Genomic DNA, 26,453 nt, shown 5'->3' on the forward strand with positions numbered 1-26,453 from the left:
CGCGGTCGTCGTCGGCGGTGGCCGGAGCGCGGGCGGTGGCGGCGGCGCGGCCGGGAGCGAGGGCAGGGGTGAGGCGGTCGAAGGGCGGCAGCGCGTAGCGAGACCCACGAAGCGAGACCCAGAGAGAGACTGTCGCGGGCAGGCGGTCCCTCCGCGCCCCCCCGTCCTTCGCCGCCCGGCGGGTCCCGCCCGCCCCCGCCCTGCGGACCGCGCGTTCTCCGGCCTCGCCGTCCCCGGAGCGGAGGATGATGAAGCTCAAGTCCAACCAGACGCGCACCTACGACGGGGACGGCTACAAGAAGCGGGCGGCCTGCCTGTGCTTCCGCAGCGAGAGCGAGGAGGAGGTGAGGGCCGGGCCGGGGGCGAGGCCGGGCCCGGGACCCCCGAGCCGCCCGGCGTGGGGGACTCGTTTCCAGCGGGGCTTTAGTTTTAATAGGCGTAATTCAGCGTCGCTGGGAGAGTTAGTGCTTCCCACTTGGTTATTGCTGGAGCCGGGGAGATGCCCGGTGGGCGGCGGGACAGGCTGAGGGGAGCGTAGGAGGGGGTTTGGCAGCCGAGGGGACCAACCATGCTGGCAGAACTTCAGTCCAGCACATCACATGAGATGGGAGAGGAAACCTGACCTTGGATTTATAAAAAGAAACTGGGATAAAAGGGTGCTGATGGAGTGCCAGAAGTTGCTGTCCAGAGAGCTTGGGAGGAAGTGGGAATTAAAGGTGGATTGGTTGGTTTGAGAGCGGCCGCGTTGCTAAGGGGCTGCATTGTCGGGAAAGTTACAGTGAGAAACTTCGCTCCGATGTGCGATTTTACACGAGTCTTTATTGACACCTCCTGAAGGTGGGCTCGGGGTGCTCAGAGCAGCAAGGCTGCAGGTCTGCCTTCTGCTGCTGCTGCTGGAGTCAGGCGTACACACTCCACTGCATTTGCTGTGCCCGAGTGGCTGTGCTAAAGTCTTTGTTCTCCTGATTATCATATTTGTAGCTACAGGAAATCGGAAGGGAATGCAGACAGTTCACTGGAGGAAAGGCAATTAGCATACATCCAGTTATTTAACGTGAAGGAGGCTGCACAAGCCCTTTGTAGCTGTGCTGTAGCTGTGCTGGTGTGATGAGGAGTGTCAGCATTTCAGCAGAAATGGTCTGAAATGACAGCAGTGTGTTTGGTGCAGCGTTCAGTGTAGCTGGTCCTTCCCATGGACTTTCAGGAAATTTATGGACTGACCGTGAGGAAGAACATCATTGTTTTGTGTGGCGATGCTGGGGATGTTCAGCACGGGTGGGTTGGAGTACCCTGATGCCATTGTACACAACCAGTGGGGCAGTTTGCAGGCTCTTCTCGACAGGTGGAGGCTTGGCCATGTGTGACTGCAGTGTGGTTGAGGATAGAAAAGTACTTTTAACAGGTGCCTGAGGCAATCACCTGTGACTGGTTGCAAGTTTTATTTCAACAGACCTCAGTCTGCAGTGTTGCGCGGGTTCCAGCTGATCCCTCCAGCCTGTGGGAGCTGGTGACAGAGCCCTCGTGGTGCTGGGGACAGCAAGGTGTGTTAATGACAGGTGTCAGAGCCCTCACTGTGTTGGGACACCACGCTGTTTGGCAGTGTCACTGTGCTGACCCAAGAGGTCGAAGGAGGAAAGTTAACTCATTCCAGAGGTGTGCTGGTGTGAGACAGATGCTTCCAGCAGGCTCAGCTGTCAGGTTGGTGTAAGGCTGAGATTTAAAACCACTTTTGTGTCATTTGTGTCTCTGCTGTGGTCTCCACCTACAGTGGATTGAATTTAAACTCCTTCAGGCTCTAGTTTCTAGGTAAGAGCTGGAGTAGAATGGTCTGTTTCTGGTTTCAGGCAGGGTTTGAGGGAGCTGTCTCCCTTTGCTGGTTGTGCTGGGTCATTCATAGGGGTCTGTAAGCTATGGGAGATTTTTGTGTGCAGGGCAGGGGAGGTTCTGGGTGAGCATCTTGTTGTCCCTGTGGTCGCTGTTGGTGGCCTTGTTCCTGAGCTCACAGTGACAGCTGGCAGTGGCTGTGCTGCCCTGGGACAGCTTGGGGAGGGAGCAGTGGTTGCTCTGGAAGGGCTGCAGTCCGGGCTGGGATGGGTTTCCTCGGTATGTGCCATGTGGGTGCTGCTGGTGAGCCGCCACAGGAATGAGGCAGGGAAGGACGGTTCTGATCTCAGAGCCTTTGAAGGGCTGTATGTGGTACCTGTGAGTTGAACCCTGAGCTGAAACTGCATCCTCTGTTCCCACCTGTTGCAGCCCTGCTGTGGGAGCTGCCCAGGAAGGGGGCTTGTCACAAACATATCTGGGAAAGTTCTTACCCAATTGCACAGAATTAACCCCACTGGGATGGACACAAGTGCCCACATCCTGCACTTGGCCTTTGCCAAAAGGTGTTGAAGTTAAACTTGTGTCAGTGAGTGAAATCAGCAAGCAGAACACCTTATTAATTTTCATTTCTAATTATTTCTTGGGTTAATTCTCATTTGTTGGCTTTTAAATAAACTTTGAGAGAAGCTGACTGGTGTCTACTCACTCACTTGCACTTTTCTGGTAGCAAGGAAGGTGTTACCTGTACATATGTAAGTGCAGAATTTAAAATGGCTGTGAAAGATTTCTTGGTTTGCTCTTGGACCATAATACTTTTTAATGTTACTGGCATATTTTATTATTGATTGCTTCTGTTTAAATGGAAATTGAGATCTCTTTAGAAGGTCTCTCCAGGGAGGGGAGAAAGAGCCAGAGCCAAAGTATGTACATTAAAGAGCTATTAAAAGCTTAGTGTTTGAAAAGAAGATAGAAGAAGCATGTTTTGATAAATAAATTAAACTTTCTATTTAAAAGTAGGATTTTTCCTAGGACTGGCTGTTTCTCATTACTGTTTCTTTTAAGTGCTTAAGAAATAGTAGAACTTTGCTCTTGCCTTTCTTCTTCATTTCCTGCCATGAATTCCAAAAACCCATTTTTTCTCACTTTTTAACCCCTCATTAGTTCTTGAATTGAAAAAGTACAAGAAGAAATAAGAGAATTTTGTTTACACTTACAGAGGAGGCTACTTTCTTCTGTTTAGGTGTTTCCTCCTGACTCTTCAGTTTACTGATATATTTTTCTCTGAAATCTTTGCAATCCCTGGAGATTGATAAAACACCATGTCCTTGGTTTGGTGTTACATTTGCAAATAGAGTCTTAACAGAAAAATACTTTGTTCTTTTTTAGTTTTTAAGTGATTTATTTTTTCCCTCTGCTGCTGGAGGTCGCACATTGTCTCTGCATTGCATTTGGAGGCTGCTGCTTTTGGGCATGAAAAAAAGCTCTGGAACGTTTTTGGAAGACCAAGCATTGGCTGAAAAGATGCCTTTGTTACATATTCTTTTGAAAAGCAGCACAGGGAAAATTAATTTCAATGTGAATCTCAAATGGAGGAAAAAAAGGTACATTTTTTGGGCATTGTGGAAACACCCCAAATTTTGTGTGGTTTCCCAAATGATGATCCACTTCCTTGGGCAGCAGGGAGAGCTGGGGCAGCAATGGGATTCATTCAGAGAGGAGAACAGACTTCAAAGGACCTTCTGGCAGCCAGACACCAGGACTTTGCTATTCCCATCTTTTCACATGGACTGATGTGACAAATATCCCGGGATATTTGCAGAACTGTGGAAGGAGAGTGTGCAGGGAGTCCCAAGTCCCTGTGGTACCTCTGAAGTCACTCAGTTCATTGCTTGGGATGTCTCTGCCCCTCAGCACTGCCACCAGGATGTCATTTTTACATAAGACACTTACTTTTTGTGTGGACCAGCTGTTTCCATGAGGAAACATCTCAGAAAATGCCCCTCATGCCCCAGCAGCTGGAGCCCTGCTCCGGGTGGTGTTTAAAGGAATAAAGAGGCACCGTTGGGCTGTGGGTCTGCGCTGGGGCAGCGGCGGGTTTGAACATGCCCACATTGTGTCTGTGAAAGGACAAGCTGCTCATTAACCACGGGCATTTTTAAAGACTTTTTTTTTGTAATAAAATGCCTCGGGAAGAATCTTTTCTAAGTGGTGAATGAGGCCTGAATGGAGCTGAGAGAAGAGAGGTTTCACCCAGGGGCCAGTGCCCTGGCATATGCTGAGCCCTTGGTGGTCACGGTGGTCACGGGGAGAGCTGGGCAGAGCTGGGCCGTGTGGCCCCTGGGAAAGCCATTGGAATGCAAACAAACCTTTTTTCTTTTCCTTCTGGCCTCTCCTGGGCCAGTTTTACTCCAGCTATGATGTAACACGGCAGAGCTGGGATTGGGAGTGTGGTGAGGATCACGAGGTGCTCCTGGGCTGTCCCCTGTGCCTTGGCTCCAGTGTAAGCCAATAACAGCTAAAACCTCTCTGAGTGCTTCACTGTTGGGATGTAAGTGAGCCCAGCATCATATGATCATCCTGCTTTCCGTGGAATATGGTCTCAGAATCCCTGCTCTGATGGCTGGGCTTGGCTATGTGCTCCCATCTGCTGCATAAAAGAGTTGTGGTTGAACCCAAGTGAAGTTCTCCTGGTCTGTTGCTGACCTGTTACCACATCTCCAGGGGGATGAGGGCCAGATTGGAAGTGAATCTCTTGCCTGTGCTTCTCCTGTCCCTCTCAGCCCTGTAGATTGTGTAGAATCTGTGGGTTGTGTTCTCCAAGCATGGATAAACCTCTGCAAAACCTGTCTTTCATCTTAAAAAGTGTTTTGCATTCCTACAAAAGCAGCTGTCACTAAACAGTATTACAAGCAGTTCCATGGTCTCTTGTACTTTCCCAAACAACAAAAGAATGAAAATTGTTAAATTTTCACTTCATTTACTGGAAGCTGAGCAAGCTGTTGTGAAACTGAAGAACTGAGTCAGTTTTGTTCTGCTGCAGCTCAGGGAAAAGTGATGACTATGGAAAGAGGGTGTGCTCCACCGTGGTCTGTGGAGAAGGACACAACAGCGGTGGCTGTGTCTGTTCTCTGCAGAACACTGCTTTGGAATCTCTTCCACCTCAGATCCATTTATTGCTTGACTAGGAGCTGTTTTTCCTACATCTTTCTCCTCACTCCGTGTTTTCTGTGTTCCCCACTTTTTAAAAAAACACCTTATGCCCAGTTGCCTGACTTGGTTCATCTGAGCACACTTCAGACAAACTCTTGCAGTGTGGAGACAGGTACCAACATTTGGGGGTGCACCCAGCAGGAGCTGCTGCCAGGGAACCTTATCTTTCCATGGATAGTCTCTCACAATCTAGAAAAACAGCTCTTTCGCTTCTTAGTAAAAAAAAAAAAATCCCAACCATGTGCTTGGACTTTCATGTTCTTTTAAAATAAGGAGAGTTCTTCTGGTTTGCTTGGATGGAGCAAAATTAACAAAAGTCAGTTCTACATGACAAATAGCAAACATCCATGTGGGAGTGCTGTAGGTGACATCCATGGCTGGCGAAGAAAGGGCTCTATTTCTTTAAACACTTTTTCAGCCCAGCTGAAGGACTGGCTGCACAGACCAGTCAAAGATCTCTCAAATTTTGTGTGTATTTATTTCAGAATTCCTGTCTCTGCCACTGGATATTGCTCACTGACCCTTTGTTCTCAGAAATTTCACGTTAACCTGTGAAATTCGGAGGGATATGATTACCTGACAGGTAGATTTTTGTCAGATATTTCAGGGGTTACTTCTGCAAGTGGCATATATTGATGCTGTGTGTAGAATTGAGTACTTATATTTGAGCAGCTTCCTGAGAGTTTGTGTGTGGTGTATTTCCTGAGTAGGGTGGTTAATCAGAACAGCGCGCAGCTGCTGACAGCCAGAGTCATCTGGGCTCTGTAAAAAGCTCAAATACCTCTTCATTGCTTTTTTCCTCCCTTACTCAAAAAGGCACTTTACAAGCTAGCATTTCTCCTGGAAAAGGTGCGCCTGGACAAGTTGTGGTCACCAAACTGGTTTTGACAGGCAGAAATAGGTTCTGGGGTTTGGGGTCTCTCTCTGGGAGTGCCCCTTATCAACCCTCAGCTTCTGAAAGCAGCGGCTGCTGCTGCAGGCGGTTCAGCTTCTTCTGGAGCATGGGAGGACATGTTGCAGATAATTTCTTGTGGTTATCTAAACCATAATTTTGCTGGACGGGGAGGACTTGGGATTGTGTTCTTCCACGGAGCAATGTTCCTCCCTGGCAGGAGCAAGCAGTGGCTCTGAAGTTGCAGGAGCACTGCAGTAGCAGTAACAGGACCTGTGGAGTTCTGGAGCCAGAGCAGCAGCCCACTACATGGTGATTTATTATTGTTATTCTAACCAGCAGCCTAAAATCCAGCAGAATCTGCTGTAATTTTTCCTCTCTGGCTATAGGACTGTAGGTGCGATCCAAGCACTTGAAATGACTTGAATTTCTTCCAGTTCACCTCTTGCTCCCGTTCCAAAACTTGTGCTTTACTTTTGTCAAGTCCTCTAGTGCGAATCCCTTCCCTTTTGCACATCCTGCTGTGAATTTCCCACCTCCAGCTCCTGGATCCCACGTTGTCAGTTAAATCCCATTATCCCACGGAGCCTGGTGCAGGTGCATGTGCAAAAATAGTACTTGTCTAAGGAAACATATCCTGTTGAGGAGCTGGAATGCTCCCGGCAGGACAGGCTGTTTTGGGCAGAGGAGGGATGGTGAGAGCGTGTGTTGTGGTCCCAGCTGCTGACCCTGCCAGCTGCAGGGCTGGCTATAGCCCTGCTGACCGCCGGCTGGACTCACTCCTACCATGTGCAAGCTCCAGAACGTGCCTGGAATAGCAAGAGGGTGGGAGAAGCCCTCCCGTAAGCCCTGGGGCCATCCTGCCTTTGCAGTTTGGCAAAACATGTGATTTGTTGGGGAGTCATCGGGGCTGTGTAGCTGCTGGGGAAATGAGATTAATTTTGCACAGCTTTGGTGACAGCAGTGTCCCTCTTCTCCCCCCTGCTCCTCCAGTTCTCAGCCCTTGCTGGTCAGAGAGTGTAAAGGTGATTTGGTTTGCTCAAATGAACATCCCACTTTTGTCAGGTAGAAAAGCATTACAGTACTGAGATTCAGGGCTTTAGAGGATGTTTGTTAATTTTGAGTGGAGCACCCAAGGTGTTTGTTATGCTGGACACAGCAGCAGCTCTGGGATCTGATGGGGCACATGGGAGCACAGCTCAGCTCCTGAAAACACATTCTTTTTAAACTGAAACTTTGAGACAAAGGCAGATTGAACAGCAAAAGCCTTGCAGTCAGCCATCTTCTCTCAGCTCCTGCAGCCTCTGCAGCAGTGTTTCCTTGCAGGCTGTACTCTGATAAATGATGCTAGAGTGGGAAATGAGGTGCACTGCCGGCAGGTTTGTGCTTCAGTCACTGTGCAAACGATGTGATTTATGGCTTAATGTTGGTAGAAAGCACGACAGTATTGCTAAAAAGCATGTCAATATTGAGGGAAAGCCCGAAAATATTGAGGGTAAGCCTGTAAGGCAGTGCAGAGGCTGTGTCAGGAGCCAGCAGCTATGGATCAGCTCCTGGCAGCAGAAGGCTGCTGGGCCAGACCCTGGATTTAACATCTTGCCTGCTGTTCCCTGTGTTGGCTGCCAGCTTGTCAGGCCCCAGCTGGCACAGGTGGGTAGCACTGCCTTTTCCTGGAAGTCTGGAAGGTTCTCAGCTCATTTTCTACTCAAGCTGTGGCCCAGCTTCTCTCAGGGCTGTGGCCCTTTCTGTCTGCTCAAATGCTGCTGCAGGGCCTCTTTCGAGGAATTGTGTTCCTTATGGTGTAGCTGCTCTTGTTTTATTTATGGGTGTTGGATGTTGTTTCAATCCACCATAGCATGGAAGAACCTGGGAATCTCTCCTCTGTTCCACAAATGGGGAGTTAATTCTCTGCCTGATCCTGGTTACCTAGTTTTCGCTTTGCAGAGCCCCGTTATTTCTGGGAAAAAAAAGACACAAAAATCCCTCCATGTGGATACAGCAGGTTTGTGTAGGTTGTTTTAAAGTCAGTGTTGTATATCGGGGATGCCCAGATTTATCCTGAGGACAAACTCTTCACCCTTTTTCCCATGGAGCTCCTTATTCCATGGGGCTGGCGGGGCAGCCTCAGATGTCTTGGTGTGTTTCCTGTCTCCTCTAGGCAGGGTTAGTACAGCTCAGGTTTGTTTGGATTTTTTTGTTGTGTGCAGCTTTGAAGGTTCTTGCCATGAGGCTCTGCTTTGAGCCCCTGCTGCACACTTCAAACTTAGCTTATTTTTCTAAACTTTCTCTTTTGTGGGGGATTGTGTGGGAGAGTTTCAGCAGGGCCACCTCCTGTCTTGCCAGAGAGGCTTGTGTTGCTCATTTCCCTGCTTTGAAATGACGTAATTGTCTTTGAAATCCTGGAAAACACAACTTGGCCATGTGACGTGTTACCTGCAAATGCTTTTCCAAAAAGTCTGCAAGATGTGGCTCCAAAATCCCTGTCAGGCCAAGAGTCTCAGTTGCCATTTTAAACACAGTTGCCTGGAAAGGAGAAAATGGAAATATCTGACTTTCCTACGTGTTTTAGTCTGATTAAAAAAAATAAGTAAATTTTGGTTTATTTTTTGATGGCTATTTAGATTAAATTAACTACTTAAAATGCACTAAAATAAATGTTATTTATGTAATAAAGAAGTTAATGAGCTAAAAAGCCAGCTGTACCTTGGGCTGGTCTACTGGAAGGTAGTAGGGGGTGGAATGTGATGGGCTTCAAGATCCCTTCCAACCCATACCCTCTTGGGATTCAGATGACAACTTTTTCCTTGATCCCTCTGAATGCGTTGCATGTGTCAGGATCCAGGGCTGGTGTTGGAAATGTGGGGGTTTTTTTCAACACAGCAATGTCTCCCCCTTGTTTGGAACTCAGTCCCTTTGTCTTGGAAGAGCTCATTGGTAGCAATATCCTGTTTGAAGTTGTTTTAAAAGAATGACCTTGTAGGGCTTGTTTCCTACACTCTCTTGATGGGATTTCCTTTTTATTAAACAGGAAATAGTCTGATTACATAAAAGTGTGAGAATGACAGGTTTTTCCTTCCCAGCAAGGGTTGTTCACGTTAATTCTATTCAGAAAATGCTCAACTGCCAGAGCAGCTGAAGTTAATTTGCTTTGCCTCAAACCATTGTTTACACCCAGAAGTTCCTCCTGGTGTGTTGCTGAGGCATTGTCTCAGCCTGAGCAGGTTTCCTGGAGCAGTCTGTGTCCATAGCAGATCCTCGTTCTCACGCCTGGAAGGTGGCAGGAGTTCAGGGGTGTGAGATGTGCTGTGCTGAGTTTCAAAGATCTAGTTCTGCAGCTTTTTAATATTTTTCTGCTTTTTTTCCCCTTGAGCTGGGGCTCTGAGTTGCAACGGGAAGTGGCAGAGCTGGTGCTTCCTTACCTGGCAACAAAGATGCACTTGAAATGGCTGTTCCTGCTCTTAGCTTTGTCCTCAGAATCACCAGCTGACCTGGAGTCAGGAATTTGAGTCCAAGCTCTTCTGGATGATGAGTGAGGATGGAGTAGAAGTCAAGTACTGTGCTAGGAAGAGGCACAGTGGCAAACCGAGGTGGCTGGGGATGGCCTGGCAGGGACTGGCTACTTTCCCAAGGGCTCTGAGGATGAATGAAGTTTACATTCCCTATTTAGGCATGGCTTTCTGGTGGTGTTTTACATGGACTGGATGCCTGAGGGAAAGGAATTCTGCCTTCCTCTTGGAGAGGACCAAATACTTGGGATATCACTGTAAAGCAAACCCTGTTCTGTCACAGCCTGGCCAGAGGACGGGGCAGGAACCATCCCACTTGGACCAGTGGAACTGAGGTGGCCCATGGGGCTTCATTTGTTTCCAATATGAGTTTGGTCAGTTGGCAGATGAGAATTTTCAGGATAAACTAGCTGAAAAACCCTGGAAATCTTGTGCTTGTTTTTGTTTTGGAAGTTTTATTTTGAGTTCTGTAGGTAGATTCCTTTGGGTAATTAGTGCAAATATTTTCATATCCTACTGGCAAATCACTGTTTCCCCAGTAAAGCCTGGGATTTCAGTGTCTCTACAGTGCAACTCCCAAATGTCTGACACTGTTACAGCTGGCCTGGAACCTAATTGGATTGGTATGTTGGAAAGTTTCTGGAGCAAGTCTCTTTGGCTCTGAGTTTTGTGCCAGTGAAATGATGAAGTACAGCAGGATGACTCTAATGAACGAGCTTTGTTTAGAGAGTTGGACAACAGTATTAGTGTTGTTTTAAGTTTCCATCTCTGCTCATGGATGTGTTGCAAGTAGATTTAATAAGCACAGTGTCTCGGTGTTCTTTGGGACAGTCTGTAGCCAGTTGAGAGTGTTAGTTAGAGTTTGTCTTGCTGGGAGGTGGCAAATCAGAACCTGAACTTCTACAGAGCAGAATTACCCTGGAATAAAAAATACTCTTTCAAGAAAACCTGCCACAAAGCATGGATATGGTAAATCCCTCCTGGGAAGAGGGTTGAACCATTTTTCTCATTCACAAATGTCTGCTCTTCAGTGCAGCCCTTTAGTAGGGGGTTTTAAATTTAATAGGTTCAATATAGGCTTTTATTTTGCTTATACTTCATTGAACAACCTCCTTTAAACCAAAAGTAGCCAAGTGCTGTCTCCAGAGCTGAACTCCTCAGTGTCTACTGCAAAAGAAGTGACAAACAGTGGGGCTGAGAATCTGTGCTCAGACAATTTCACATAAACAGTGCAGTGGGAGTTCCCGGACGTGTAGGTGTTGTTAGTGACAGAGCTGCAGGGACAGGCAAGGCCAAAGGCACCAGGATAATTAAATCAAGGTACTTTTGCAAAGGGTGGAGGTGCTGAGCAGCATCTGTGCATTTCTGTTGTTGCCTGAGGTGTATCCCAAGCTGTGAGGACCCTGCAGTGAATTCACACTGTGTGATGCTATGTCCAGTGCTAATGAATTTTTTGGTATGCAAGGATAGTTTTTCCTACAATGCATTAGACGAGGGAGAGGCAGTGGCTGAAGTGACACAGTGTGACAGTGCCTCACTGTCACAATTTCCACGACTATGTGCGTGGGGCTGAGGGAAAAGTGAGCAGTGGCAAGGCCTTGCCTTGGGTGGGTTGTGTCTGGGGGGTGGTGAGGCACGAAGACAATCTCTGCCCTTCAGCTGGGGGTGCCCCATCAGCTGTGCTCTGCTCTCCACAGGTGCTGCTGGTGAGCAGTAGTCGCCATCCAGACCGATGGATTGTCCCCGGGGGTGGCATGGAGCCCGAGGAGGAGCCTGGTGTGGCCGCTGTGCGTGAGGTCTGTGAAGAGGTGAGTGGCTTCACTCTGCCCTGTTAGCCCGGGTTCTGTGGGTTTGTTTTCATCGCTCTTCCTTCTTCTCCTTGAGGTGGAGAGGGAGACAGGGTCACTGGTGATATCCCCATCCCACATGGGAGAGCAAACGGAGTTCTAAATAAAGAGAACATGGGAATGTAATTAAACCTCTCAGCTGGAATGAATTTGTCCTTCCCTGATACCTTTAGCTGAGAATAAAGTTCAGCTCTAGTCACTTCAATGTATGTATAGTCTCTGCTTCATTTTCTCTGTAAGAGAACTTTAAAATTCAGCTGTGCCTTTGTGGACCTGTCTAGTAATTGGGTAGAAGGTAGAAATAAACCCTTAGGAGACGCTAAAAGCACTCCAAACATAAGGATCTAAGTATGTTTTGGTTTAGAATACATAGTGAGGTTTATGTGAATAAGTGAAATTGGCCGTAAGTTACCAGCAGCAATTCCTAAAGTGTGCATGGGTTGGTTGGTTGGTTTTCTCTTATTCGCTCGAAGCTGTTTCAGGAGGGAGATCAAATAGGAGATCAAACACAGATCAATGGGCTGTAGGGAGAAGGCACACTTTTCTCTTACATCTGGAAGAGTCATTTTTTTCATTGTAAGAAGTATAAAGGCAGCGAATGGCAGTTGACTGCAGTGTATGTAAAACATGTCTTTAGAATGTGCTTCTGAATATGAACCAGTTGGGGAGATACTTGGGTTCAGAAACGATTGCATGATTATAGATGGAACGGCCAAGTAGGTTCACATTACGTAAGGCAGGATTAAAAATGCTTTTGAGAGGGTTATAAATCTTTGGGCTCTGTGCAGAACAGAAAGGAAGAGCTAATTGATGGGACTTGGGAGGAAGCTTCTCCTGTAGCTGCTTTATTGAATTGTCTGGTATATGCGGGTTTCTTCCTGAATTATTTGGTGCTGTCTAACCAAACTGAATATTCAGACTGTTGGACTAACCAAATGTGGCAGATTGCATGCTTCTCTTTGCATGTTTTTATAATCTAGCAGTTTATCAGAAAGAGATTATACAGTCAATGTTTATTTTTTTAAGTGTCTTTAGGTCTCTCTAATACTGGGAATTGCTGCTTGCAAATTTTATTTCCAGCTTGTAACCCTGCTCCTGCTTTTCCAGTAACTCGGCAACCTTTCAGCTACTTTACAAGCTAAAGTGAGTGTAACCAGAACAATAGAAATATTTTTAGCTGCAGACTCCTGCTTTTCAGCCCAAGCCTTATTAATAATGAAGTGATTTGATACAGAAGTCCAGGGTTCATTCAGAAGGTGCAGAGATTTGCCTCTCAACCCTTAAAATAAACGTGATGGGGCACTCCCTGTGCAGGCAGCAGCGCCCTGGGAGAACCGTGCTCTTTCCATGACAGTGCTGGCTGGAAGGGAGCCCTGGCACAGCTCTGGCCGCGCAGGAACTGGTTTGGGCTGGCTGAGATAATCCTGCTCCTCGGCTGGTGTTCCCTGCTCACGTGGAGCTGTGCCCGCTGCCAGTGTTAACTCAAGCCCTGGCAGCCTGGCAGGGTGAGCTCTGCCCAGCAAGGCACCTCTGCCTGGCTGCTCCCAACACGGAACGGTGGCAGCTCAGAGTGCTGGGAGCACCCAGGAATCACCTGGGCACCCCCAGCTCCCCTGGGCATCCCCAGCTCCCCTGGACACCCCCAACTCGCCTGGACACCCCCGACTCACCTGGGCAGCCCTCGCTCACCTGGGCACCCCCAGCTCACCTGGGCAATGCAGGTAGAGGAGCTGGCACGGAGGTGTCCGACATGAGCGCCCTGCAGCTGCGAGTGGTGCTGGCAGAGCTGTAGGGGTGTAGAGCTTTGTCCAGATGGGATGTGCTGCTGAGAATCTGCACACAGAATTACCTCCCACATCCCTGGCCTCAAGTTCCAGGAGCTGTTTGATTCCTGCAGGGGCTATTGTTGGAGCACAGCAGGAGTGTTGGGAGAGACAAGAGCACCCACCTTCCCAGTTCATGCTGTTGGTTTGGCAGGAAGGGTTTCAGGAGGCTGCTGGGAGCCCTTGTTCTCCCTCCCATGTTAATCCAGGTGTTTTGGGGTCGGTTGGAGCACAGGCTGATTTCTGAGTAGGTCTGAGGTCTTTGCCTCTCTCCTGGGACAGCCACTTGTAGGGACACAGATTAGCTGAGCAGTTCCAATCTGTTGCTCAAGGTGGGAGAGGGAAAATTAGTTTCCCCTATGTCAATGAACAATGCTGCTCAAAGCTGTGGGAGAAACGTGTGGGGTTTCTTTCCTTGACTTTGCTATGCCTTTTCCAATTTTTAACAAGAGCTGGTTGGAAGAGCCATAAGAACTTGTGATCCTTCCTGTTGCTTGTCGCTTTTGAGGATGACAATAGGCTGTCTCTTCTCAATTATTATTTCTCAATATAATATCTCAAAAATTATCTTTTGCATGGTGTGTGTGCATTTTTTTCTTCAAAACATGCTTCCCTAAATGAACATTTTAACTTCTGCATTCCCTATTTTAATTTTACTGTGTATGTGTTTGGGTTTATCCACGTTATCCATGCTGGAATAATTGTCATCTAAAGTTACCTAACTTTTCCTTCTTTCTGTTCCAAAAATGAAATGTTGATTCTGAGTGAGGGCTGTGATCCCTCTGTCCCAGTCTGAGTTCAAGTCCTTGTCCTAGTTGGAGGTAGTCCTTATCTGTATTAGTCAGCACAGGTATTAAAGTAGACAGGTACCAACACTTGTCATGCTCGCTGTTGTCTGCATGAAATTGGAAGTGACTGGAGTTTTTGGGCATTGTTCATGCAGAGTGACAGCAGACACACAGCAGCTCTGGGTCAGAGCAGCCTCTTCAGAATAAACTCTCTTATTTCTGACAGGTTGCTGAGAAGTGCTCTAGTCAGTCTTACAGAGCTGGGAACTCCACTTGTGTTCTAAAGTTCACCTTGTGGAAGGTGTGTGCCCTTTTCAAACAGGTCTTGTTGCTCATGGACTGTGTTTTTTGCTTAGGAATAATGGGGTTTTTTGGGTATGAGCAACTGGTGAACATCATGGTTTAGAAATAGATGCCTTAAACTTATTATAGAGTGACTTTGAAAAAAGCCTCCACACTCATCTGTGAAACTCAGCACCAGTTAATTTTTCACTTAGAGCATTCTTCACATCCTGACCTTTAAATACTTAGTAAATGTCATATTTTATAACACTGCGGGAGTGTTAGTTGTGCTTTCTTCATGGGAGTCAAAAGCCAGATAATCTGTGCTTGATCTGTGATCAAACAGGCAATTGGTGCTAATATCAAGAATAGTCCATCATGGCAGTACTTTGATCTTGTTGCTGAAACAGTTTTTTCCCCTCTTCGAAACATACTTTATAGATGATCTTTCCTGTTTCATGTATTTTGTTAGTGATTTAGAACACAGATATTGATATATTTCAGTGCTGAATTAGGAAGATTTTTTTTTTTTTAAAGTACTGCAGGGCCCACAGATGAATGACGAGATGATGGCCTTGAACTCCTCCTAGTTGGTTATACCCAGTGCAAGTGGCTCAAAGTCACTGTCCCTTAGCCTGTGCTCAGACTTCACAAAATGAGTGCAGTGTCTGAAAGTTTTTCACTCTGACATGGAATTTAATTTCTGTTTCACAAGTGCAGAAGCAAATAAAGGTGTCATGCAGTACAGAATTAGATGAATGAGTCTGATCCTCTCTGAGACGGCCAAGTTTGCCCAGCTGGTGTGGAATCAGCATCCTTCAAAAACGAGTCCACAGCCCTCCTGAGTGGGATTTGCACCTTCAGTAGTGCAGGTCTTGGAGCAAAGATTTGGGTGTTCCACCACAGTCCTCTTACCCAGCAGTAATCTGTAGTAGATGCAGGCTTTGAGCCTAATAGAGCAAAGTAAAATAGCTGAAATTCCAACCCACATTTTCCTTAGCTCAGATGGAAGGAAATAAAAGCTGTCCCGAGGAACAGATGGTGTTGCTGCAGGCTGCTTTTTGCATCTGACCTCAACTTATTTTCAGCTTTGAAACCTGAACCTGCTGTTCTTGGATGTCTTCAGTAATTTTTCTTTATTAAAACAAGTTGTTCCATGAGCAGCAGAACTAGTAAAGCTTCATTTCCTCCAGGTTTCTGTTCCTTGTCCAGAGCTCCCACCCCTCTGGGTGCAGTGGGGGTTTGAAGTGTGTGCTGGGCAGCTGGCTTTGGCAGCATCTGTGGCTGATGTGCTCTTGCCAGAGCTGCCTTTTCCTCCTGTCCTGGAGCCTGGACACTGATTTAGATCAGCAGAGCAGGGAAAAAGCTCATTTTGCCAGCACTGTGTATCCTCTTGTACCTGAGTGTGCCTCTCCCAGGGAATCCTGTCATGTGATTGCCTCGCTTTGTTTCCACACCTGCAGCTGGAACAGTTGGTGCTGGTGCACTCCTATCCCTGCTGATGGTTCAGGAGCATCATCCTGGGATCCTCCTGGGATGCTTCTTTGTACTTTGAGGATTGCAGCACTTCCAGTGCTTAGAGGGGCACAAAATGAATTGCGCTGCCTCTGCCTCACTCACTGTTCTGGCCCAGGACAGCACAACATTCTTAATTCATTTACTATCAAGGGGAAAATTCCTGAGTAATCTGCTGCAAATTAAGATTGAGACCCTGCTGCAATCCTGGGTGAGCCTGGGACTGTGCTTTAACTCTCCAAGAAAATGCTCATGGCCCATATGAAAGGAGGAGGTGGGAGCTTGCCCAGAGAGGAGCTTGGCACTTTTCTTGCTGGTTACCAAGCTTGACCTGTTAGTGGTAACAGCTGTAGGTTATTTCTTCAGGTGTCTTCGGCAACTTCTGTCTTAGAAATTTGTGTGAGACTCTGAATTCCACTTGCGTGCTTGTTTGTTCCATTGTAGAGACTAACTCTCCTGTTGGTGTGGGAATTTAGTGCTCTATCAAAAACCAGGAGTATGACAATCCTGTTGGTGTTGGGTGTCCTGTATGTTGTCTTTAAAATCCACTGTACCTGGAAAATTGGCCCCCAGGAGCAGTGGCTGATGTGTTTTGCAGGCTTTGGTAAGAACTTGCTTTATAATATCAGCCCAGTGTGGTTTTTTTTTAACCAAACAATTCTTTTATGTCACCATTTACAACTGTACATGAGAAGTACGTGCATGAAGCAAAGCTTAGAGCTTTCTCCAGTTGTCTGATGATAATTCAACATGATTTTTCTACAAGACATGTTGGTCTTGGCATTGTTTTTTGTGCCTTCTTGGGTAAATAGGATCAGGCAGGACAGAGCAGGAGGATCCTGGTTTGCAGACAGCATTATTTCCATCATCTCTCTTTACCAGTACAGAAGGAAGGGCTCCTCACCTCCCTCTGCTACTTCCAGCACAGTTCTAGAGCTGGGATAAACTGCCTGGGAGGCTGCTTGAGCAGAATTCATCCTTCTTCTCCAACTTGGCCAGTTGCCTGGAGATAAATTTATTTCTAGTCAGACTTGAGAGTTCACTAAACCATCACAACAAAATCCCTGGCTTCTGATTCAGTGCCTACAAGTAGGGAGAGCAGAAATTCAAAGCTTTTTCCAGGAACTAGTGAAGCATTGGCTTAAGACAGTTATTTTCCAGAAATATTTGATTGTGCTTCACCTCTTAATGCATTCATGTCCGTATGTTGTGAAGGTGGAAGCCTTCAGTTCCTCCCAGTGTTATTGCTGCCTGTTGAACGCGGCTTAGCTAAAAATAAATCCCAGTGCTGAAGGAGTTCCTTGAGGGAAATGCATTTGAAACATTTGCATTCCAGATGCCTTGGGAGAAGGATGAGCCCAGGTCAGCAGGGTTGGCAGAAGAGGTGGAATCGCTTGGCCGCAAAGGTCAGGCAGGCTCTGCCCAGCCTGTCCTGTGCACGTGGGCACCGACCTTCATGGAACTGCTGCTCCTTCATGGAACTGCTGCTCCTTCATGGAACTGCTGCTCCTTCATGGAACTGCTGCTCCTTCATGGAACTGCTGCTCCTTCATGGAGTTGCTGCTCCAGAAATGGCCCCCGGAGTCACAGTGGGTGAGGCACCTCTGGGCTGAGCAGGATGTTACAAGTATTGGTGAGACAATAATGCTTGTGTCCCAGAATGAAGTAGAGGATTCAGTTGATTCACTTCCTAGAAGTAGAGCTCAGTGAGTGTGTTACCAAAAGGATTTATGGATTTCTGTGACTACAGCTCCAAACCTTTTGCTCCTGGGGCAGTTCCGCATCAGCACCATTTGGAAGCAGGAGTGAGGTGTGCTCTGCCTGGATTGTTTGGTACCTGTTCATGCAGTAGGCTGGAACTTAACCAGGAAAATCGTCTCATTAAAGAAAGTCCTTCCTTTCTGGCAGCATGAGACTGTGCAGCAGCTGGTCAGTAGGACAGAGAATTTGCCTTATCATTAATGTGACTCAAACATCTTTTTTTTTTTTAAAAAAAGAGAAGCCTGGCATAATCACATCTCTGTATCTCATCTGCAAGTGGCACAGTTTCCCTGGGCTGTTCATGGGATGTGTTCCAGGTGCCAGAGACGGAGCCGATTCTACCTCCCAGTTGTGGCTGGGTCATGTGCCAGGCTGTGTGGGCAGGTTCAGACCTGTTAAATCATGGACCAAGATCTCATCTTGTCTGTAGCACTTGAGTTCCAACCAGTTTACAGTCATAAAACGGAGGGAATATAGTGCAATGAGGCAGGAGAATGGGCTGGGATTTTGCATGGAGAGCTGAGGGGGGCAGGAGGGAGCCAGCAGAAAGGTACCAAAAGGGACTCCAAATGTGATGGAGTGGTACATCCTCAGTAGTATTCAAACAAAACTGTTTCTTAGATCTCTTGATTTGTGTCTCTGCTTGATTCAAAAGCTTTATTTCAGTGTGCATCTGTACTTTGTGTTAAATCCAAACCTCTCTTGTTCCTGCTGCTGGGGCCACATCACAGCATTTTGTGTTTATATTGGCTTGCTTCAGGTGTGTGCAGGACACTCCTGAAATACCTGGGAGCTGTCACGTCCCTCTTGGGGTATGAATGTCTTACACATACTTTATTTCCTTAAACTCTGATTTTGAAGGGGTAAAACTGCCAAACCCCAAAGCCAGTGATCCCTGTGTTCAGGCTGTAATAACCTGCAGAGGAGATTCTGGTCACGAGGACTGTATTGGTATGCAAGGAGTAACTCCTCAAATATTTCTTCTTCCTCCAGATTGAATTCAAAATTGTTTGAATGTAGGAAAACAAGAAAAAAAGCCCTGGGAACGCTTGGGTATTGAGTGCTCAGCATACATTTCTGTCTTTTGCCTTGTGACTGTGTTGGTTTAAGAGGAGCAGAATTTTAGAGCGTTTGCTTCCTGTTCTAAAGGAACTGGTCCTGCACAATAAGTAGGAAACATGCACTGAGCTGTTGTTAAAGCTTGTTTCTTTTCTCTTTGAACTTCCCTAGGCTGGAGTGAAAGGGACGTTAGGAAGATTAGTGGGAATTTTTGAGGTAAGTTTCAGACCTGGGTGATGTGAAATTTTGTTGCAAAAAAATCATCTTGGAGTAACAATGGCTCTGCAGGGTTGTGGAGTGAGCAGGTGTGGGTTTGGTGCAAACGCCCCTGGTAGATACAAACAAACCCACTCAGCAATTCTGATCTTTGCAATGGGCACTTGAGTGAAATGATGGTGATAACTACTGTGGCTGAATATTCTTGGTGCTGCCAAAAGCTGGGGAGTGGGGTCCCTCCTTTATTTTCAACACTCACAGCCACACCTGGCACAGTTGGCAGGTAGCAGACACAGCTCTTCTTGCTGTTGTTCTGTCACTGACTCCTTCAAACTCACGTGAAATAGGTCAAAACCTTCCCAGCTGAAGAGCTAATTTGTAAACACATCAGTCCACAAACCACTGCTCCACAGATCAGGAGCTACACTTTTGGGTGTTCCTATTAACACTTTCAGACCTCTCTGATTTAAAACACACAAATGTCTTAATTTAACAATTCTTAGCTTTAGTAGATGAGTTGTGCTGTGAGAGGAGCTGCACCCAAGGTAGGCAGTTTGCATCTTGTAGTGGCCCAGTGCCCTCCTGCCTAGAAAGGTTTGTTGTTGCTGTTGGGTGGTTGTTACTCTGTCCCCTTTGCCTTGCAGAACCGGGACAGGAAGCACAGGACATATGTTTACGTACTCATCGTCACCGAAGTGTTGGAGGACTGGGAGGACTCTGTCAATATTGGTAAGCTTGGTGCTTGCTGCATTAACTGATGGAAACAAAGTCAGCTCAGCATCTCTCTGGGACCTGGAGTCTGTGTGAGTGTCATTGGGAAAAGTTGCAGTGTTGTGTCCTTTGGTTGCTTAGGAAAAAAATTTGTCGTGAAATTGATGCTTTTTGTCACCCGTGTGGCCCAGGAGAAGCCAAGTAAGTGTCCAGCTGCTTCTGCAGCAATTTTGTGTTTAATTCTTGCACTGGAAGGTACTAAGCAAAGAGCATTGTGAAAAACGAGGTTCACATAATTTTTATAGAATTTAAAAGTTTAATAAAAAAAACAATTAGGAGAAAAAAATAAAGTAAAGTATACAGATACGGCCGGGTGTGTCTGCATTCAGCTAAGAGAGCACACCTTACTGACAAAGGATTGTCCCTTAAAAACAGAACCCTACTACATATCCATAAATTCTCACACATATTCATCCATTCTTCTTAGGATCTTTGGTGTTCTTCTGTTTAGTTTTCTCTTGCCCCCTTCCCAATAGATCAATCTTCTTGGCACCATCGAGATTTACATTCCCTGATACCAGAAATGCAATAAATTTCTCCCCCCAGAGTTCTGGTCACTGCTGTCTTCATCTGGATAAGAGAGTTTACAAAAGAAAAAAAAAGGGTCTCCAGCTATCTTTTTCAGTCTTTGGGTTATACAGACAAAAGTAGTTTTTGTTTTAATGCTATGTCATAGCTTAACATATATGTATTATAGCACTATTTCTAACAGAAATAAAGGAAACTATGTTAATACAACAAAATTTCCCATTCTTATATACCATTATTATTATATTTACATTATATATACATTCTTATATACCATTCATTTTAATATTTGCGAAAAGCCAACAATATAATACGTAACTATAACAGCATGAAGAACTGTCTTGTCTGAGACTAGAGGAGATGCATGTGGGCAGTGTGAGTTAATCATTCCCTGTTATCTTTGAAATCTTTGCATTTAAATTGGATGCCCAAATGGAAATGAACCTGTTGTTGCCACAAGGTTTGTGATGGCACTTCAGCAAATGGAACAGGACTCTCCTTAAGCTCTTTATGGAAAGAGTAAGGACTGAGAACTGTCCACATGAAACTGAAGTCCACTTGTAAACTGATGGAAATTGGGTGCTGCTTGGTGTGTGTGTTGTGAGTTGTCATAAAATGGGCATGTGGTTTGAATAGAAATTCCAGAAATAGCAAAATAGTAATTTTTTTTTTTTAATTAAGAAATGCAAGACAGGGGATGTATTGCCCTAAACAAACACCTGTCCCTGGGGATGGTGTCAGTGTGGGGTTGGAGGGGGAGGCCCTTGAGATCAGAGTACATCATTCTGTTGCATCTACTGATTTCTCTCTTTGCCCCCAGGAAGGAAAAGGGAATGGTTTAAGATAGAAGATGCCATAAAAGTTCTGCAGTATCATAAACCAGTGCAGGCCTCATATTTTGAGACCTTGAGGCAAGGCTGTCTGGCCAACAACGGCACCCCAGTCATGACCACGCCGTACTCCGAGAGCTCCGTGTCTGACATCAGATGACTGACGACGTCCCTGCGAGAGCAATTCCCAAAAGCAGACTGAGACCTGGATTTCCCTCCCCTCCCCGTTTCCATGCCTCCTCCCTCACACCAGGCATGGGCAGCCGCCTGGGGCAGAGCAAGTGTTCAGAGTGCTGCAATTTAGTGCAAGGTGGGATGATGTTTTTGGTTGTTTTGGGGTTTTTTTGGTTGGCTTTTTTTGCTTTTTGGTTTTTTGGTTTTTTTTCTTTTTTGGATCTGTATTTTGTAAAATACATTTTGTGCATGAAGTGCCCCTTTCCCGGTACTCCGCTCCACGGCTTGGAGGCTGCCAGCCCCGCCTCTGCCTTGTACTCTGAAGTGTCCCAAGTGTCCCCTTTGTGTCACCCCAGCCAGAGCCACGTTTTTTTTTTCTTTTTGTTAAATTAAAAGACTTCTAATGTGAGATCAGCTCTTCAAGTCTTAGTCTGTACTGTAAGGTGCTGCTCAGACCCGTGTGGGGATCACTTGCAGCGCATCTGTATAAACTTTTTTTTAGATGGAGGATCTAACATTTTAATTTTTTGGGAATTTTTTTTTTTTAAATCCTGGTCTGCTTCTGAAAAGAAGGATTCATAATTAATCTGTTTGCCTTTTGTTCTGTTTTTTAAAAACACACATTCTGTGACAGTGCTAGTGGCTGGGCCAGTTTACTCCCCATCCAGTATCTCCCGATTTAGTGCAGTGACACTTGAAGTTGAGGGCAGAGTTCGGATCACCTGCAGACATCCCTGCAGACATCCCTGCGGCTTCTCCAACAGCTTCCACCAACATTTCTGCGTTTCCATCCAAGCGAAACCTCACGGAGCTGCTCTGGAACCGTCGGCCAAAACCAAACAGCCTCAGCAGCGCTGCAATGGCGCCCGGATCACGGGAGCCGGGGATGTGGGGGGGTCGGACGGACACACTGCAGTGTGGCTCACCAACACTGTCCCCTGCTCCTGCTGCGTCCTGCTCATGTCTCTCTTGTCCACATGCCTTACGCCATGCTGAACTGGACACTTGGGGTTTGTGCTGAAGCATCGGATCGTGCTCACCGAGTGTCGCCGCTGCGCCCGGAGAAGCCATGCGCACATCCCTAAAGAGAAGTCCCGGGGGGAAAATTCAGGTGTTCGGTCTCTTGTCCTGTGGTTCTGCAGCACTTAGGGTTGCACCGTGGAGTGAGCTCAAAGTGTGCTCTCCATGAAAGGTACAGCTGCCTCCCGCAGGCAGCATTCCCGGGGGAGCGGCACAGGAGAGCTCCCTGATGCGTTGGCACACTTCACACGGGGGTTTGTTGTTTTATTGCTGTAAGTTTCATGCTGTCTTGATTTGCCAACAGTGTTGTCTAGTTGGGAAATAAAATGGGAAGGGTTGGGGTTGGGGGTGGGTTGGGACAGGTACAAGTTTTGGGAGGGGCATTAATTAATCCCTGGCTTGGGACAAGAAGTGGTTGCTGAGTTCAGTAACTTCTCCTTTGTCAGAGCAGAGCCAAGATGTGAAATTAAATCTACAGTACTTTTTTTTTTTTTCCTTTTTTTTTTTTCCTTTTTTTTTTTCCTGCTCTTTATTTAACAAAAAAATATTCTAATAAACACTCACTGTTCTGGAGTTTTCTCTCTTCCTGAGAAGCGCTTACAATATGAAAATCTGATAGAAATATCCATGGAGCCAGGGACAAGGGGGAATGGTATCCTTGCTGGTTTGGCAAGAAGCTGTTCATTTTAAGATCCTCTTCTGTTCCTTTCCTTGTTCTCCCTGCTTTCATCGGTGTGGAGTAGCAAGGCCAAAAGCAGTGCCAGTGATCGCTGACATGGAAAACCACGCGTAAGGAACAGCCCATTATTCAAGGAGTAGCTCAAACCCAAGCATCTGGAATTGAGCCTAAATTACACCAGTTCAGCTCACTTCAACTTAGAGACGAATGTACAATCCTTTCTCACTATGTGCTGGTCAGCCTGAACCAAACTCTCAAAAGGGCTTGAATATTCTATCTGGAAGTGTCCAAGAAATTCCCAGAGTCGCTGTCCCCGCGCCCTGCGAGGCACCTGACACAGCCATCTACTGCCTTCAATGAGTCTTGGTCTCTACTGTACAGATTAGTATGTTGGAAATGCTTTGCAACAAAACAGCTGGTACTCCTCAAAGAGTAACTGCAGTTTTAATATCAGCAGCATGCACACTTTCGTTTTTAAACTAAAAATGTTTTTACAGGGCTGTTAAACTGACAATTTAGGGTAGAATATTGTTAATGACTTGCTAATGGCTTATTTGTTTGGGTCAGAAAAAATAAATTGTGCCAAGAAAGTGTTTTAATGTGGCATGGATTGATGCTGTTACCAAGGAGTGGCTAATGTTATGCCTTGTAACTGGAAATGGCTCCTGGGGCAGGAATAGCCTTGACTGAAGAGATGCAGATTTCAGACCAGGCCTGAGCCCTGTGCTCCCTGAACCTCTCCCTGCAACACACAATTCCCATCTTCCTCAGCATCTGAGGTTCTCTCTAGAGCTGGTACAGCTGCACCCCCAGCAGCTGGAGTGGTTTTATCTAAACTGGTGTTAATTGGTTTGAGACTATGTGTGTGAGGCACAGGGGAGCTGCTGGGAGGGTGGCTGTGGTTCTGCTGCTCAGTCTCAGTGCTGGGGCCACTGTTCCAAGCATGTCCTGGGGCTCCCAGCCGTGCTGAAACTGATGCTGTTCAAGCTGCTGGTGTTTGGTAGCAGGATTCTTGCCTCATCTGGCCTGGCCTATACATGGAGCGTCACTCTGTGTCTCAGCAGCCTGAGGGAGCAGTTCTGAGCTGGCTCCTTGCCTGGCTGTGCTCTCTGGGCACTGCTGGGCATTGGGTACCACACAGACTGTCCTCAGCAGTTTCCTGGTCCCACCATCACTGCAGGTCTTGAATGCTGGTTTGGGGTATGAGCAGGGTGCAGGTGAGGAGGAGCTGCTGCTCTTCATCACCTTGGGGCCCTGGGGGGTCCCTCTGCAGCTCCTTAGGGGCACAGTGACATCACTAATGGGGTCCCTTCTTCCCTTGCCTCTTTCCATTCCTGTGCTCGTGGGCCAAGGGCACTGCGCTCTCGGTACACCTGTGAGGGGCAGGGAGCTCTGCACCAGTTTGGTGACTCCAGCATGGGAACAGGAGAAAAGGAAGACACTCCTGGAGTACCCGTGTGTCCAAGTGCTGCTCGATCCTTCCAGCAGGATTTGTCACATCCCAAACCTCTGCAGTGGTCTTGGATGATGTGTAAAGTGGGTGGACATCCCCATGCAGAGAGAGCTGAGTGTTATGAAACCCAGCAGAGCTGGAATTGTATGGCTCTGGCTTTGGGGAGTCTCTCCCAGACAAGGATTTGTTGTGCTGGAAAAGGGATTTTGGTTCTTTGGTGATCAGCAGCTTGGAAATGGCGTGTGGCAGGAGCCACACAGCACCTTGGCTGAGGTGAATGTTGTTGGGTGGGTTTGGGTTTCAGATGTGGCTCTGCTCACGCAGAGGTTGTTCAAAGGCACATTTCAGAGGGAGGAACCCTTTTGCAGTTTAGAGTGGTGAGCCCCAGGTGGGGATTGGGGGATTTCCCTGCTGTGGGGTGGGTGCTGCCTGTCTGGGTCACTGCTGGGCTTAGGAGGTGCTGCCTTTTCCTAGGAGAGAAGAGTGAAAGCAGGGAGGGTTTTTTCCCATTCTCCCTGAAGTCTGGAATTCAGTGATCTTAAGGTACCTCTGGTGGCTTCCCAAAGATGGACTGTTTGAGTGGTTTGTTGGAAGCTCAGTGTCACAGCTGTGCCTCCCCCTATCTCAGGGAAGTGTTGCCGCTTCCCAGCAGCGCTGACCAAGCTGTCTGTGCTCCGTGTCGTCAGCAGGGCCAACACACCCCAGCTCAGAACTGCCATGGCACTGGGAATTCTGAGCCGTTGGCGTTCACCTCTCCAGGTACAGCATTAGGCAGAACATTCCCTGGATGTGAAGCTAACAGCCACTGTCCAAACTAAAGAGTTTTTTCAAATAGAAAATGCATTAAACTTTGGGCTGTAAAGCCTCCCCAGGACCGAGGCAGTGACAGCAGGGAAGGGACATGGTGACAGTCTCCTCAGGTTGGTTTGCTTCCAGCTCAGTCAGGTGGGTGTGTTCTGGGAATAGAGAAGGGGGCAGAGCCTGAGGGCTGCGTGTCAGGGTCCCCCAGCCGTGCAGACCAAACCTACTGGTGCAGGGGGGAAGGTGGGAGCTGGGTTTGGGGGCTGGAGGGAGCAGCAGTATCAGCATTCCCACCAGCTCTGTTCCTGTGGAGATGGATGCTGTGAGCTCTTCCCTACTCTCCTGCAGAGCACCGAGGCAACTCATTCACCCTCGGCTGGAATGTGCCTTAAAGCAAACTGTGTAAAGGGAAAAATGAAAAGGGATTGGAATCTGCAAGTGTTGCTTTTTCCCTTGTGTGGCCACAAAGTATTCAGTGGCTACAAATGTGGGTAGGGAATGTCAGGAATCCTCAGTTCCCTTCCCAGATCTAGCAGGGGCTTTGGGCCTTTGCCTCAGCTTTTCCATGCAGAAGCTGTGTTCAGCATTCCACAGTGAGCAGGGATCAAAATCCTGGCAGCTGCAAAGGTCCAGTGAGTACCCCTTGTACAAGAGCTGTAGGTTTTCCTACCTGTTCCCTGTGTTTTATCCCAAATGGACATGTTTGTGCTTTCACACAGCCAGATGCAGCATCCATCCCTGTGCAGAGTACACAGGGAGCACTGGGAGTTGCTGAGGAGTTGCTTTGGGGTTTGACTCTCCCAAGTGGAGCCTGTGGCTGCTGCTGGGGGGAATCAGAGCTGCATCTTCAGCCAAACCTGCCCCAAGCAGTGACTGTTGCAGTGTGAGGAGCTTTTCCCTCTGCCTGACCCAGTGCCTGCTCTGGTCTTGCTCCCAGGCTGGGTTTTCCATCCTGGCTCCGTTCTCCTGCTCAGTCACGGCATCATCTGGTGGCTGCAGCCCTGCAGGGAAGTGGTGACCTCATTCCTGGGGTGTCCCTCAGCTGCTTCCTGAGCCCCTGACACACACAGGGCGTGATCCTCATTTTCCTAACCTTGGAATGAACTAATCCAGCTGCTCTGTGCTGCGGACATCCTGCAGTGCTGTTCTGGGATAGTGTCAGGGCTCTGGACATAACTAAGGTATAGCTGGTGAAAAAGAAACTGAGCTGGTGAAAAAGAAACTAAACTGAAGTTGTATTTAAGAGATTTATAAATCTCTCTTTGGTGCTAGTCCATAGAGTTGGGGTTTTTTGGGGTATTTTTGGGTTTTTTTGTTTATTTGTTTTTTTGGTGGGAAGATGGGAATTTTGATGTTATACTTGATTAATTGGCTCTAGAATTGCCTCAGAAAACTGGGGAGGTCTGAGAGTGTTTGTTGAATTTCCTGTGTGTCCTATTTTATATTTATTAAATCAGAAAATCTGGAATGATCA

General features: G+C 47.1%; 1 protein-coding gene across 3 annotated transcripts; it reads left to right on the forward strand.

The window, feature by feature from the left end:
- Positions 1-26,453, forward strand: NUDT3 (nudix hydrolase 3). Of its 3 annotated transcripts, XR_002002462.2 has the most exons (6): positions 4-344; positions 11,130-11,240; positions 18,679-18,723; positions 19,368-19,452; positions 20,843-21,162; positions 21,661-26,453. XR_002002462.2 is itself a non-coding variant. In XM_015650661.3 (5 exons), the coding sequence occupies exons 1-5, from the start codon at positions 246-248 to the stop codon at positions 21,010-21,012; spliced, it is 510 nt and encodes a 169-aa protein (XP_015506147.1). In that variant the 5' UTR covers positions 4-245; the 3' UTR covers positions 21,013-26,453. The 3 variants fall into 3 exon arrangements, 2 of the variants coding, with proteins under 2 accessions (XP_015506148.1, XP_015506147.1); XM_015650661.3 differs by having other exon boundaries at positions 20,843-26,453; XM_015650662.3 differs by lacking the exon at positions 18,679-18,723 and having other exon boundaries at positions 1-344; positions 20,843-26,453.

The sequence above is a fragment of the Parus major genome, chromosome 26 (assembly GCF_001522545.3).
Source record: "Parus major isolate Abel chromosome 26, Parus_major1.1, whole genome shotgun sequence".
Taxonomy (NCBI): domain Eukaryota; kingdom Metazoa; phylum Chordata; class Aves; order Passeriformes; family Paridae; genus Parus; species Parus major.